The sequence below is a fragment of the Nyctibius grandis genome, chromosome 2 (genome assembly GCF_013368605.1).
Source record: "Nyctibius grandis isolate bNycGra1 chromosome 2, bNycGra1.pri, whole genome shotgun sequence".
NCBI lineage: Eukaryota > Metazoa > Chordata > Aves > Nyctibiiformes > Nyctibiidae > Nyctibius > Nyctibius grandis.
The window spans coordinates 56278128-56293333 of NC_090659.1; the positions used below are offsets into that span (position 1 = coordinate 56278128).

General features: G+C 45.2%; 1 protein-coding gene across 1 annotated transcript in view; it reads left to right on the plus strand.

Moving 5' to 3' along the window:
* Positions 1 to 11588, plus strand: part of SH3RF3 (SH3 domain containing ring finger 3) — a 271225-nt gene extending 259637 nt beyond the window's left edge. Inside the window, exons 9-10 of the mRNA XM_068425367.1 lie at positions 887 to 1224; positions 11118 to 11588. Of these exons, the coding sequence (XP_068281468.1) occupies positions 887 to 1224; positions 11118 to 11286 (507 nt within the window). The 3' untranslated portion in view covers positions 11287 to 11588. The remainder of the gene's footprint in view (positions 1 to 886; positions 1225 to 11117) is intronic.
* Positions 11589 to 15206: the final 3618 nt, after the last annotated feature.

Sequence of the window (15206 nt, forward strand, 5' to 3'; positions counted from 1 at the left end):
GCTGTAAGACCCACAAGGTCAGATGTGTTTCTTCAGTAATGCAGGCTGAACTTTTCTTTTTTAACATTAATTGAAAGGGTGCTGTTATCTTGTTTTCATTCCTCTGTATCAGAAACCCTTGTAGAAATTCAAAACCTCCCATGTACTGCCACTGCCATTGCCGATTGTGAATTTTGTGGTCTGTCGTCAAACATCAAGGTGATACCTTTACCTTAACTCACAAGGAGAAGTGACCCACTTCTGGGAGGGAGACGCCAATAGGTACAGCTGTGTGATGCAGGACGCAAAGGGGAGCATGCACTGGAAAGAGCTATTAAACCACCGCCTTGTGCATCCATTCTCCCTACAGTAAATCTGCATCAGGTAGTAAATGAGGCAGTAATGATGAGCGCTTCTCTTGCAGTGGGCTGGGATCTGAAATCTCTCTTCAGACACTTGTGCTTCCCAGCGGAGGTTTTTAGCCATTGGGCCTGATTTGTTACTTTTGGGGAGTTTCTCTGTTGAGGGACAGGATTCTCCTGGAAGAGAAAAGGCAGCACTTCAGTTGCTACCTTCTCTGCATGGGAAGTTTGTATCTTTGCTGTCCCACTGTAACTGCACTATTTCTTTCAAAAGGCACATGATCGCTGCCTGGGTGGATTCAAAAATGGAGATGATCTTTGCAGTATGTTAGGTCCTTACTCTGCTGAACGAGTTGAAGCCCTGTTGGATGGGGAGGGATTTTCATAGGATCTTTATTACCGAAACCTCAAGTTCTACCTGGATCCACTCCAGTCATGGCAGTTTTGGGAGGTTTCCTGCCACACACATTGAGATTTTCCAAAAGAAAAACAAGGGGAGTTGGTATGTCTGCTCACTGCCCATATTTGGTTTGGTTCTTTTGCAGAGGGAGAAGAAGAGCGGGCTGCTGAAACTTCTAGCAGGAGCATCAACAAAAAAGAAGTCACGCTCCCCACCGTCCGTGTCCCCCACGCATGACCCCCAGGCAGCCATCGAAGGAGTCCTGCAAGGGGCAGTGGGACCCGAGCTCTCCTCCCTCTCCAGCCACGGCAGAGCCGGCTCATGCCCTATCGAGAGTGAAATGCAGGGAGCCATGGGGCTGGAGCCTCTGCACAGGAAAACAGGCTCCTTGGATTTGAATTTTTCCATCCCTTCTCCTGCCAGGCAGCCCCTCTCTTCCATGGCAGCTATTCGGCCAGAGCCCAAGCCTTTGCCCCGGGAAAGGTAAGTTCTGTGTATCTCCTGAGGTTGCCTGTGTCCTCAGGGAGCATTTGGAGGAGGGCTGCAAGTTTAACTTGCTCAGGGGTTGTTGCAGTTTTGCTGCTCTGTGGATTGACTGTAGGTGGCTCAGCTGTCTTTTAGGAAGACAGGGCTTGCATGCATCTGCCCATTGAAAATCATTTGACACACAGTGTATGTTTAAAGTTTGTTGATTAAAAAATTGGTGAGCAGCATCTATCCACGACACTGTACAGACCTGGTCTAAATATAGAGGACAGCAGTGCTTTCTGAAACCAAAGGATGTAAATGCTGTTGGCAAAGGCCACTTTTTAAGTGGGATCCCTATGTTTTAATAAACTTATGGAGTTGTCATGTGGCACTTCCTGCCTGGGGGCAACAAGGGTGATGCATTTGCTCATTAAGGCCCTTTCTGGCCTGTTCTGCAATACCAAAGACTGTTTCGAATTCTCCTTGTTTAGGATACTTACAGATAGTGCCATCTTCAGTGACCTGTTACAAAAAATGTAGCTCATTTCTAGAGAGGAATGTACTGGTGATTCTGGAGTTCATTTCAGCAGCCTGCTCTGCACCTTGGTACCTTAGAGTAGCTGACCTTGCAAACCTGAAAACAGTAGAGTGGGAACACCAAAATGCAAAACCAGATGGAGAGGGAGATAACTGACTAGAAACAGGTACAGAAAAGAGCTAGGTCTCCATGTGCAGAGTCATATTGGCTTCAGGTAAATACTTTCTACAAGACTGCAGTTTGAAGAGCAGGAAGGGAACAGATAGTGCACTGGTATGACACTATTGAAATGCTTTCCACTCAAAAAGTGATTGAGGAGAACATGCTTTTATATAAAAGCATCAACGAGTTTTCAAAAAGCAGTCTAGGGAACTCTCTGGAGTTGATATTTAAAACAATTTTGGAACAATAATGAAGTTCTAGAAGTTTGAATGAAACTATTTTAGTCTGAGTGTATGAGAGAGGGCTGAAGGGAATGGACTGGGCAAGCCACCTGACCCTGAATACATTTGGGGTCATGGAGCAGATGATGCAGGGCATAATGAGGAATACTCCAGGACAGTTCATACCTTACACAGTGTTTTACTGAATGCAGGTTGAGATTTAGTTGCGAAGGTAACAATGACACTGTGAAATATTAAAACTTTTCTAAAGCATCTGGTTCGTTACCATAAAATGTCTTGTTGAGTAAACTGTACACAACTGACACAGCAGATACTAAGTGGGTTGAAAACTGCTTCACTGGCATCAAATCTAACTCTAGATCAGAAATCACTAGAAAATTATTGTGTATGTGTGTAGTGTAGCTCAACAAGAGTTGGGTCTTGGACCTGCACTGTCCAACATAAAGTCTTTGCTGTTGCAGAACAGAGGACTGAAGTGGGAGGTAGGTCGTGAAGAGAGCAGACCCGTTGGTACAGAGCTAATTCAACACATTGGTAAGAAGAACACAGAGTAACAGTATATTTCAGAAGAGCCAAATAAGAGGCCAAGTGGAGTGGCCTCAGAGAAGCGTCATAAGAATGATGGGAGATTTAAAACAGTATACTTGCAGTGAGTGTTACAGGGAGCTCTGGTACACCTGGTAAAGAGCAGTCTTAGGAATGGCTTGGTAAGAGTCTGTAAGAGACTGCAGAGAGGACAGACATGGGAATATTTTTACTCTAGATTGGGCATTTTGTCTCAAAGAAATGCTGTTGTTCAAGCGCAGCGATTAGACTTGAAGCAGAAATAAATACAGGCAAATCCTTCAGCATGGTAATGAAGGCAGTGATAGCAGACTATCACAGTAGTCTCTTGCCCTTAAAATCCATGAAAAAGCAATTTAGTAAAAGGAGTGAAAAACCAATCCCTATTTAGGCGCACTTAATTTGGTCTACATCAGTTTAGATTAATGCTATAAGAAAAGCTAAATCAATATAAACCAGATTTTGCACTGGTATAACTGAATCAGTGGAATGCTGCACCTTTAGTTAAATGTAGCTGTGAAAAGAAGCCAGGAGGAACATCCCCTGACGTCTCCAGAGCTGGCTGTTGAGATGCTGCTCTCAAAGCTTTACTGTAGAGATGTCCAGACACATTATTTAATACACCAGGGCTAGTCCCACGTACTACAAATTTCTCAGTTAACCCCAGGATGGTCTTGACAGTGAAACATTTAACTGATGACAATTTTAAGTGGCAATGAATAGAACCAGAGGGACATGGGTTAGCTGCGTCTGCTCAGCCGTGCTGGAATCAGGAGTAAATAGATTTAGACTGCTAAAACTGAGTAAATACTTCCAATTGCAGCATAGGGTGGTGAGGAACTTACTTTGATTTTAAGCGTTTTAATTCCTGAGTCTTAAATCCGAAAATAAGCTATAATTGAAGTAACCCTAATTATACATAGCAGGCAAGATTCTCTAATTGATTTATGAATTAACTTCCATATCATTGGTGTATCTGCATTCCTTAACTGATCATATGGGTTTTTTCATGCCCATGATGGGAAATATTAATTACTTTCATGCACTAGGAAGGATAATGCTTAGTTCTGGAATAATCTGAGCAGATACATTAAACATTTGTCTCCTAGAAATTCATCGCACATCCATCTGTGCTCATTAAATCGTCAAATTGCTCAGAAGTACCAAATTATATTTTTTTTAAAACAAATTACGGTTTTCAAACCACTTGTTCTTTTCACATCTGGCAATGGAGGAACTCGCATTCGACGTCATTCAGCTCCATATTTTGCTTGTTTGCGTTTTGGTGCATTTCATCCGCACAGTAGGAGCAATTCTCTGAGAAAGAAAAGGGAGGAGAGGGAAAAAAAGGTTAGATAAACAGATTCAGATGCTGGATGAAATTTTAAAAAACTGCAAAGCATTTCAGTGCACTTAGCTGTACTTGGCTTTCTGTCTCCCAACGCCCATCTGTGCGCATAGAGACAGAGCACTGACAGGTTGGAAGAAGTAGCACATTCCTTAATATTTACGGCATTTGAAATGAGGTTCGTGCAGGCAGCATGAGCCTCACTACTTCTCCCATAGAGGCTGGCTTGCAGCTCCAGCACTCGCCACATCCAGGCTACTAATCAAACCCGAGCGGTCGTGCCACTAGCGATATCGGAGGTGCGTGAAAAGGCTCTGATTGCTCGTGGCTTGACGCTCACGATTCAAGGGAAGAACTGCCTATTTGGCTGCCTGACAGCGCAGTGCTCCGTGGGAGTTGCAGGCAGTCAGACAGGAAGGTGAGGTGAACTTTGCCCTCTTGGAGGTGCTGCTCATGTTTATGCTCTCATTTATTTTTTGTGCACAGGGAGAGCAAGGAAAACAATTATTTTGTCTTATCCTACTTGATATTCCAAACCCTGATTATGGATAGGTGGATTAGAAAGGAAATTGCTCCTAGCTCTCCCGTCATTTAGCCTTGATATTTAACTGGTTTGCTCGAGTAGTTAGTGCCCATCTCTGCCTTTTGGGTGTAGTTTCCCGCTATCAGTTTATAAAACCACCTTCCTTCAGCTGCTCTCTGCCACAAAGCATCCAGCAGTCTGAGCAGCGGAGCAGAGAAATTTCCCATGTGGTGTCCTTGTCACTTCATGTTGCAGTGATTGACTGTCGACTACCTCATCGGGCTGTGTGTGCCCCACACGCTCTTTTCCACCTACTGCTCCATCCAGTTTCTGCTGGTGCAAGAAACAGGACCAGTACAGGGATGTGCTGTGGTCAGGAAGAGCCTGGGCCAGAGACTTGCCCGCATCCCACCGACGCTGTCGGTTCACATGGGAGAGGGGTGTGCTGTCTGCCTAACAGCACCAAAGCAAAATACTTTCCTTGCCACCCCCTTCAAGAAAATATGAGTGTACATTAAGCAAAACAGGAGCGTTGAGCGTGCATGTGTGCGCGCGTGAGTCATGTTCCCCTCGCTGCCTGGCACTGTTCCCAGATGCAAACCTGTGTAAAACATGTCACGCATTGTTGACTCTTTTATAGTCACTGGCACTAGTTCTGCCATGTTATATCCTGATAAAGCAGTCATATCCAGACTTACTGTCACAGCTCGCCTGTCTGTGCCATGTGTCTGTGGTTTTTGTGGAGCCTTTGAGCAAACTGTAACCGCAAGAGTGCTGCAGAATAAGATGGGAGCAGTGAGTTTGACCTTTAAAATAGCCCCCCCCCATGTTTCCATGTATCCTTTCTACGAATCACTGCCATGTTAGAAATTGAACTCCCAGTTCAAGGAAGCACTCAAGCATGTGCTTAACACCCACTGACTTCAATTTTGCTGCGCACGTATATCTTCTTTGCCAAAAGGGAAAGCAAAGGAAGGGGTTTTTTTCTTTCCTGGAAAGTGATACTAGAGAAACGACCGCAGGAGTAATTTCTGACTGAACAGTGACAATGTATGCACATGGTTAAGTCCTTCTCTGACTAGAGGTACCTGCCTTAGGACTGAGAAAGTAGAATTAACCATCTCAGAAGTTGAATCCTGTATTATTTCCAGCAGAAGAGTAAAAGATCCAACTGAGACTTGTTCTTCTAAGGCTGCTGATTCAGACAGCATAATATGGTGAAGTAGGTTCTGGCTTGTAGTGTGCAGAGGCACTTTGCAGGTTTCTGCAGTCTGATAGTAAAAAGATGGAGAAATAGAGCTTCACCAATAAGCAAGAGCAGTGGATAACTGGGCTAGATGCCTCATTTTCACCAATTCTCTCTCCCACACACAACTAACACACAAGGGACCTGTTGGAGTCACAGAACTGAACTCCTGAAACCTGTCTTGGGTGCATGATACTTTACTTTGACAAACAGAAACCTGCATTAAGCATTCGAACTCAAGCACTCTAAATAGGACCAGATTGGAGGTTAGCCCCACAGACCTCATTTGCCTCATTGTGCATCTGTTTTCTTAAGTTTCTCTAGCTCCATCAGTGTCCTGGATGCACGTATTTACTTAGTGAGCGAATACTCAGTATTTGGGGGTTTTTTCTCCTCAGTCTCCAGGCCTGAGCCCAGCCCTTAATTACTGATCAGTTCTGATCAATACTGTTCAGTGCCTGTCTGTGCATGCTGACAGAGAGCCTGCATGAGTAATTTAGACCAGACAACTGACTGCTACGCAGCTAGGGTGCATGAGATGAGTCTCACTCTGCGGAAAGTGTGGCACGAGGCTTTGCAGCTGGAGGAGTCAGAGAAGCCACTTTCCCCACACCCGCGCTGCTCTGAGTTTTGCTGTGGTCCCTTACTAAACATCCTCCAACCTCTGCAAAAGATGGGGTGGCTTTAGCAGCCACACACCTCTTCCATGTGAGAGCTCTGACTCACATCCAGAGCAGGACATCTTGTGCACTAAATGAGGCAGCCATCCTATGGGAAAAATAGTATGCAATCATGTAATGAAAGATTATATTGCACACAAGCAAAAGTGAAGTCATGGGCAATTTTAGTTGCCTGTTTCTTCATCTTAGATTCATGGGTGTGAAACATTCCTGTTCTGTTAAGGTAGTGGATGTCTTTATGTATCTACATGCATGACATTTTAGTCAGTTTGCTTTTTTGAAGGAAACAAAATTAGAACTTCCATCATGTAACATATGTTTGAGGTTAGGAGTCTTGGCTGCACCTTGTAGATGTCAGCAGCAGTAGCAAAGGGAGATCTGGGTGGGAGAGGGGTTTCTTTCGACTACAAGGACAAGTGCTGTGAAGACATGGGACAGTGGGACTCCCACTGAGTCTTTGTTGACAACAGAAGGACAGGGATGATAGACTCATTCACAGCTCTCAGTGAGTTAATTGCTGCCAGGGTTGCCCCAGTGCCAGCCTCTACCCATGCAGTCTCCAGCCCCACGGGATGTCATGTCCCAGCCCCAGGCTCCCTCCCACCAAGGTTCTTTGCTCTCCCAGACTCAGCTCAGCACAGCTGCCCCCCTCACCAGCCATACCCACACCTTCTGTCAGGGCTTCCACTTTTCATCATGGTCCCATTTCTCCCTCAGGTCCCAGTTTTATTCCCATCAGCCTCCCTCTCCCTCCACCCCCTCCCTTGCCTTATCCCGCTCTCCAGCTCCCTGAGGTTTCCCTGCCAAGGCAAACCCTGTTCCCCGTCCTTGCTGACACTACTCGCAGCCTCTCCTTGTGTATTTTCCCTTGGGCACTGAGGCCCCTCTGCAGGCCATTGCCCATCCCGGACTGTCCCCTCCAAGGATGAAGTGCCCAACCCAAGGATGCCACAGAAGCCAGCAGTGGGGAAGTCCAACATCAAGTCTGTGCCCTGAGACAAAAACATGAGAGGAGCCCATTGCTGGGAAAGAAAGAGAAATGCAACCACCAAGGTCCCGCAGAGCTAGAACATCTTGGAGCATGAATCAGCAGAGATTTTACCTTCAGTGCTCATACAAGCCTCTACTAAGCATGTACCACTTTGGGACAGTTTGAATGCTTTTAATGTGGCCAAGAACAGGTGATTTTCTGAAGGAACACCATCCTTGACAGATGAGAGGGGCCACAGGACAGGTCTTTGTTCCCAAGTATAGGGAGCCAACAGCAGCTTGTGGAAGCCCTCACCTGCATCCTGCTGGTGCTGCAAAAACCCTCACATTATTCCTGGAGGTGATGGGACCATTTGGACTGAATGTGGGACCCTCAGCCTGAGACGGTCAACTGCTGTGGAGAGTTTGGGCCAAAATAATTAATATTTGGGAGAATTACAACTATCCAAGAGTAAGATTTACAGCAGAAAATACCAAACATTGTTAATAATAGGCAGAGGTGGTTGCCCCACTTGTCATTGTGATTGTGCCCAGCTAATTAGCATCTTTAAAAGTTGGTAATTTAGAGGTGTAATGTGACACAGACAAAACTGAGAGGGCTCTGAGATCCATCTAAAATGCCTACGTATGATTTTATAATAGCTTCTCAAAGAGGGGACAAAAGGGGAAATCAAAAAGGGAGATATAAATAGAAGTATACAGGACTGCCTTTTTGGGAGCGAGGGAGGATGTCTGGGAGAAGAGATCTTTTCTGCCAAAAAAAATATGGCTAATATATGTATTTGCAATTCAGTTCCAGAGGATAAACTAGGCTGAGATGCCACCTGGGGGTCTGGAGGGGTGGCACAGCAGCAACCTGCCTCTTCCAGGCCTCCTCTCACGGGGGATTTCTTAACCGATTTGCAAGGTCTTTTGTATCTAAGATTTCATTATTCTGTTAAAAACACTTTGGTGCTATCCTTTGAGGTACCATAGTTAATTAAATTTAAACCATAGCATTTGGGGTTTCCTTAAATGGGAAAAAGTACTTCATTTTGTAATGCAGAGGCTGAGGTGTATTTTTCTAAATCTCTAAAGAGATGCTGTGTAGAACCCCTTTTATGACAATGGGCACATTCCTGTTGGGCGTCGTCACCTCCCTCCTCATGTGAGCCACTTAGGGACTAGCAGCTCCTCACTCCTAGGATGTAGTCTGGCTTTAAAAGGATGACTGTGCTTAAAGTATGACATGAGGTGTTGGCAGTCCCAGCTGGGTCTTTGAGGCAACCCAAGACACCACCTTTTCTTTGTTTCTGTTTCCTGATCTGCCAGTAGGGCCTGTGAATATCTCTGCACCACCTGGCTGCTATTGAGGTCTGACCCTCTTCTTTCTCAAAGCCTCCTGAGATCCTGGTGCAGAGCTCTAGTGCTCTGTGATTGTGCATAGAGTTGCAAGATCTGAAACTTGGCATCATCTTAGCTACAATTGTTCCACTCTGATAATTTAATTAATCAACACTACAGCAGAGTGTTTGAAATAATGTGTGCCTTCATTTGCATAATGGCTGTAATTGGCAAAGCTTCATAATATAAGTGTAGCAGTTCCACAGATGATAGCGTGATAAACCATTTTCCTGCAACCAGACAGCAGCACACGTTTCAACCTCTGTTATTTGCTTTTCATTGGAAGAAGAAAGTGACAACTAGTATTATTGACCAAGGGACAGAGATGACCAGCAGATTTTTGATGGCACTTGAACACATCTATTTTCTACATGACTGTGTTGCTGTGTCAAGATAAAAGGCTGTAGTCAGGTTTTAGAGCAGAACCTCCATTCCAAATGAACTTGAATACTTTTCCAAGTAACAGGATGTTTGGCTATGGAGATGTCCAAACACTGAGCCAAATCTGGTGTTTTCACTGTCATGTCTAAGTGGAGTCCCTAGTTTCAGAACCACAATCACTAGGTACCTGAGCAATGTGTGCAAAGAAAATTAGTGACTGCCACTGGAGAGCACCTTGCTTTGGTACCATCTCACTGGGAATGGCCCCAGGGAGTGCTCCAAAGCCTTCAGTACACATTGAAGTTAGTCCTCAAGGACAGGATATTATTTTGAATAAATACTCAACTTGTAGCAAACATGACTGAAGCATCAGTGGCCCTTCAATGGCTGTGGAAATATTAATCCTCAGGAGATGGGCTTTACGTAACAAATTGGCCTCTTTTAACTATCTTACTATATTCATTACTTTGCAATTAGCAAGGCAGTTATTGATTGTTAACCAAATGTCAGATGACTGCGAAAGTACACATGCTGAAGAAAAAAAACAGTGCAGCAGAAATATATTCCCTGCTCTGCACACAAGTGCACTGATATAAAAGGGCCCAGTCTGTGCTCTCAGGAGGACGCCTGCTGATAAGCCTGAGTGCAGAATAGCCGTATCAGGATCAGACCCGTCATTACTTCATTAAAATGAAGTGACACTTGAAAACTAAGTTCCCAGAGAGCTCTGTGAATGGTTCAGGATAGGGGCTCCCTCTTGGTTTGGAGAGTGCCTTGAAAGTCATTTGATACCTCTCCATTTTAGCTTTCCTTCTAGGTTTGAAGGGCCCAGACTACGTTCCCGAGACACATAAGAAGAAAAATGTGAACTGCTTTAGCTAACCTCTGTCGATGTCAGAGGCAGTTGGTGGGAGCACTGCAAACCCCATTTTTGGATGGAGCAGATGCAGTGCTGCGTGAGATGTGTTACAGCAGAGGCAGATGCAGCGCCAGGAGAAAGCAGCCGAGTCCCTGGTGCAGGCTCAGCATGTGACCAGGAGCAGGGACCACCACGAGTAGCCCCAGCATTTGACAATACCTTCCTGCTTTCGTGGTCTGGCTCCAGAGTACATCCCCATCAAGTCTCCGGTCAAGCTGGCCAGAAATCTCCTTGTCATACTGAGTTTTAGTAGAAAAAGTAGATGCATCAGATACAACCATTTTGTAATGTAACTTACTGATATTTCCAAAAGTATTTTTCCCCAAGATTTCTGGTTCACAGGAAGGCAGGGAGGGAGAGGTGAGATGATTTCTTCTGACTCAACACACAGCCAGTTTTTAAAATAAATAAAAAGCTTCCCGTGTCCTGCAGTTTGCCCTGTACAGGCTGTGAGCTAGCAGGAGCCTCCGAGGCTGCCCAAACAGTGGGTGCAGGAAGGGAGGAGGAAACCTGCCTCCCTTTGCTTTCCTGAAGCAGACTGACATAATGCAGAGTTTCAGGTGGCTGTCAGCATTGACATGTCATTAGCACTAAGGGGGAAACAAGCATGAAAGCAGCACTGGCTTCTAGGTCTGGCTTTACAGGTCAGCACTAAAAATAGGGAAGGACCTCAGTAGTTAACAGCAGCTTGCAGGTGTCACCCTGGGGAACCACTAAGGTACTCTCCATGAGACTTTGGGGGGTGGTGCCCTTCCTGGCAGCCAGCCTGTCCACTTACTTACACAGCCCTTCACATCCAGGGGAGCATCCATGAGGGCTTCGGCCGCATGTCTTGCTCTGTAGAGTCTGTTGGACACGTGGTGACTGGCTGCTCCCATCAGGCGCAGGCTCAACCACTGGCTGATCAAGCCTTTGTGTTTTTGTCTCCAAAGGTACCGTGTTGTGGTCCCCTACCCACCACAGAGCGAGGCCGAGATCGAACTGAAGGAAGGTGACATTGTGTTTGTGCACAAGAAACGGGAGGATGGCTGGTACAAAGGGACATTGCAGAGAAACGGCAGGACGGGCCTCTTCCCCGGGAGCTTTGTCGAGAGCTTCTGAGGATGGCTCACATCTCTCTCAACTGGAGGAGCTTTCAGGGGAAACTGCATAGCACAAGAAAAGACAGCAAAGGGAAACTGGACTGATAACCACTGCCATTTTTATTTCCAAAGACTCCCCCCAGGCCCTTCAGTCTACAGCTCTGGAGACGCAGTGCCCTGCTGTGCTCCTGAGACCGCGTGTGGTGCATACAGTGGTATGTTGAAGTAGTGCCTTCCACCTGGAATCACAGACTGAAAGGATGCCCATCTGGACTGTATGTAACCTAAACTCCGGCTGTTAACCCTTTGTGTAAATTATAGAGAAGATATCTTTAAAAAAAAATTAAAAGGAAAGTTGTTATATTGCTGTAACTTATTTGTCAGAGCTGCAGTGTTCTTATTACTGGCCTATGCAAGATGGATTTGAGAGTTCAAGGAGATGTGCTTAGGAAGTTCTTAAACTGGGATTTCATTTTTCCCAAGGGAAAAAGAGGGAGGAGAGGGTGGAGAAAACCCCAGCTAAAGATTGGTACATCGCCGTGCGAGAAAGAATGAGGAGTCCAAAACGTTAATGTCGTGCTTTCTATATACCTCAAAGATATGCTGCGCAAGTTTGTCAGTGAGTGTGTTAGTGCTCAGAGTCCCATACCACCCGGTGTCCCAGCACTGCTGCAGGGGAGGTCCTGGAGGAAGTACGGCTCCACCATTAAACTGTGGTTATTTGAGCAGAATCCCTTCTGCCTGTCTTCTGCCCTTATTATATGCAGCATGGATTTTTGTCCTTCAGTGTCACTTTCCATTACTTTTTTGTATGACGTACCTTTTTACTGTAAGAATTGCTCTACTTTATATATATTCCTCCTAGATCAGGCATTTCCTCTTTCATACATCTGGTGCTATTTTTTTTAATTGTTAAAGATTTGGTTTGGTTAAACAGAGAGGCTGCAACAAGATTTGCATTCAACATATGAAATTAGAAACGTACCTGAAGGTCGAGATCAGACTGCTTCCTCGTGCTTCATAGAGGAAAAGAGAAAAAGCCACTTGGTCACCGGTCAGTATACCTGGAGGAGCGTGCCTGTGCACCACGCACACCCTCTCTCTCTCCTATGTGTTTAGAGTGGCTGAAGACCCACGCTGAAGCACAGCATTCTGTCTGGAGAGTGATAATTACTCCAGAATTGGAAGTAATTCCCAGAGGAGTCGTTTTAATTGACTTTTTCATGGCAATAAGAAGAACACTGCAGGTTCTAGCACATGCAGGGACCGTGGAGTTTTCCTCTGTCGTTGCATCACGGAGACGAGGGCTGGTCTGCGACGGCTGTAATTAGCGTTATGAAAATGTGATTTCTTACTGTAGAGATGTACAGTTCTGGACACTGTTTGATTTCTTAACGTGGTGAAGCTACAATACAAACCGTATCAGGCAATATAAGCTTCCATCTACCAGGGACTTAAAGGTGCAATAAATGTAAAGCGAGTTTAGCCAGTTATTTGTATGAAGCAGGTTGAGAAAAAATTCAATAATGCGATTGTGAGCGTATTTAAAAAGACATCGGCTCTTGAGGAATGAAACGTGATGAAAGGATTTTCGTAGCTGTATCCGTACCTTGCCTTTGCCAGCGGCTGGCTATTTGCCAAAGCCCACATGTGGTGGTCGTTTAAAAGCGTGTCGGAGGCACTGTAACCTGGAGATGATCTTATTAAAAGGAAGAGGCCCAGTGGGTGAACATCATTACTGCATTACCAGTATTTCATATGTGAAGGTGTAAGTTTTGTTTTCATTCAAGCCGTGTATATTAGTACATATCAAAACCCATGTAAGTGAGCGTTCCTATTTAAGTTCAGCTCCATGACTTTGTTCTCTGTAAAATAAGTTTCTTCTTGCTGTCACATGTAACAAACTGATTCCAGAAACACAGTCCATGGCCAAGTATAGCACCTTTGGACAGGGAGGCATCATTTTCAGGGTGTTTCTTTTTTATACTTAATGTTGCCGCATTTGTTCATATTCCAGATTGTAATGAGTCAGCCACTAAAAGTTTAGTTACTGTTGAGAGGAAATTGCCTTTTTATAACCAATAAGAGACTGAAGAAATGTCTTCTGGAAAGACTTGCTTGAGACTAGAGCCATATCTGTCCACTTATTTGGTCCAGGTCAGAACCGGTATCACTGCACCTCCAACAGTAAACTGCACAGTTAGCGAGTCAGCAACACCAAAATACGTGTTATCAATTCCAATAAAAATTCTGGGTTAGATCTGTCAGAGATAAGGCGATTTTTTTCTGACAACTTACAGTGGTTAAAGCTCTCTTAAAATTCTGTTCCGTGGGTGTATTTACTACACTCAGAAAAACGAAACAGGATGACGGCTTGCTTGCTGCCTATTGTGTTTAGCCAGATCTAAAATGGTTCCAGATTTCCACCTTTTCATGCTTAACTCTAACAGGACAAAAGTTGGTGTGTGAGAAGATCAAGGAAAACATGCAGATGTCGTGTCATGAAATCAGTGCTTTAAAATATATTTTGCATGGAGGATGATGGTTTTTTTAATGGACGACGACCCTTCCAGTCATCCCTCCTGCAAGGAAAAATATTTGAGGGGTGTTTCTGTTTTGATAACAGCTGTTTCTGGCCCCTGTTTATTGCTTATCATCACAGTTTGGGTTTCTGAGTAATCTTCTTTGACAACTCACTTCCATGCCAGGAGCACAAGTGCAGAACTTAATACAGCTCAGTGATACAAAAACGTGATCCAGTGCCATTCGGAAAGTCCTGGACTGAGAGAGGTTCAACTTGTACTGTGGTCTAATTTTTACCTGTCATACCAGGGAAAGGGGGAGGAGGGGGCATCTGCATCTCCTACAACAGGGGGAAAAAAAGAAAAGACTCTTTCTGGCAGCCTCAGTTTGTAAAATGCCAGGTTTGCTCCTAGAAATGGGTTCAAGTAATTGAACAATTCCTTTGAACTTTGCACAGCTCAGAAAATGTTTTTATTATACATGAATGTTAACGTGATTTAGGAAATGTTGGCGGATATGAGTACAAATGAACGACAATGACTCTGTTTCTGATTCTTTAAATAAAATAAGCATTAAGGCAACTTGACTGAGGTTTGTCTCTCTATTAGATGGCAAAGTGAACTAACAATGTGAGTGGCTCTGAGGTTCACAAAGAAAACAGGGAAGACCCCTCTGCAAACCCTGCTCTGTTTGAGCTGACCCTACATCTCCTTTGCTTTCAGTAGTAATTTCCACATAAATAAAGGCTAGTTAAAGGTGAGAGATGCCTGAGCAGAAGTAGGAATTACTTTCTGGATCTTCTTTTGGCAGATCTGGGATTCTTCAAAATCTTGAGAAGTTAACAACTTACCTGTGGAGAAAAGGTGCATAAGAGGTCCAGAGAAAGAGAGCGGGGACCAGCCAGGGAGAGGGACTGAGGTGGTGAGGGCAAGGCTGTGGCAGAGAGGCTGGGAGGGGATGAGGCAGCAGAAGTGTTTGCAAGGAAAAGAGCAGCCTCTCATCCCGCTAACAGGCTTCAGGGGTGCTCAGAGGTCGTCTGGAGGGTTGAGCAGGTTTGTGGGCAGAGGAAGACCCCCATCCTCCTGCCCCAGGTGGGCTTAGGCATGGTGCCGGCAGGGTCCACATGTTCTCCAGTCTACATACAGCTAAGGAACCTGGAGAGAGGGAAGGAGCAGGTTGTACCCTGGGCATCTGAACGTTCCCCTAACCCAGGTGAGGGGCATAAGCCCATTTTCACATGCGGCCTGAACTTCCCATTCAGCAGCATGGTGCAGAGCATCTGGAGAGGGAGCGTGCGCTGGGTCTGGATGTGTTTGCCTTCGTTCAACTGGGAGATGCCTTTGAGGAAGAGGTGGTGATTCATTGCCCCAGTGGGGAGCACGTAGGAGGAGCCACGCTCAGCTAGCTCACCAGGGA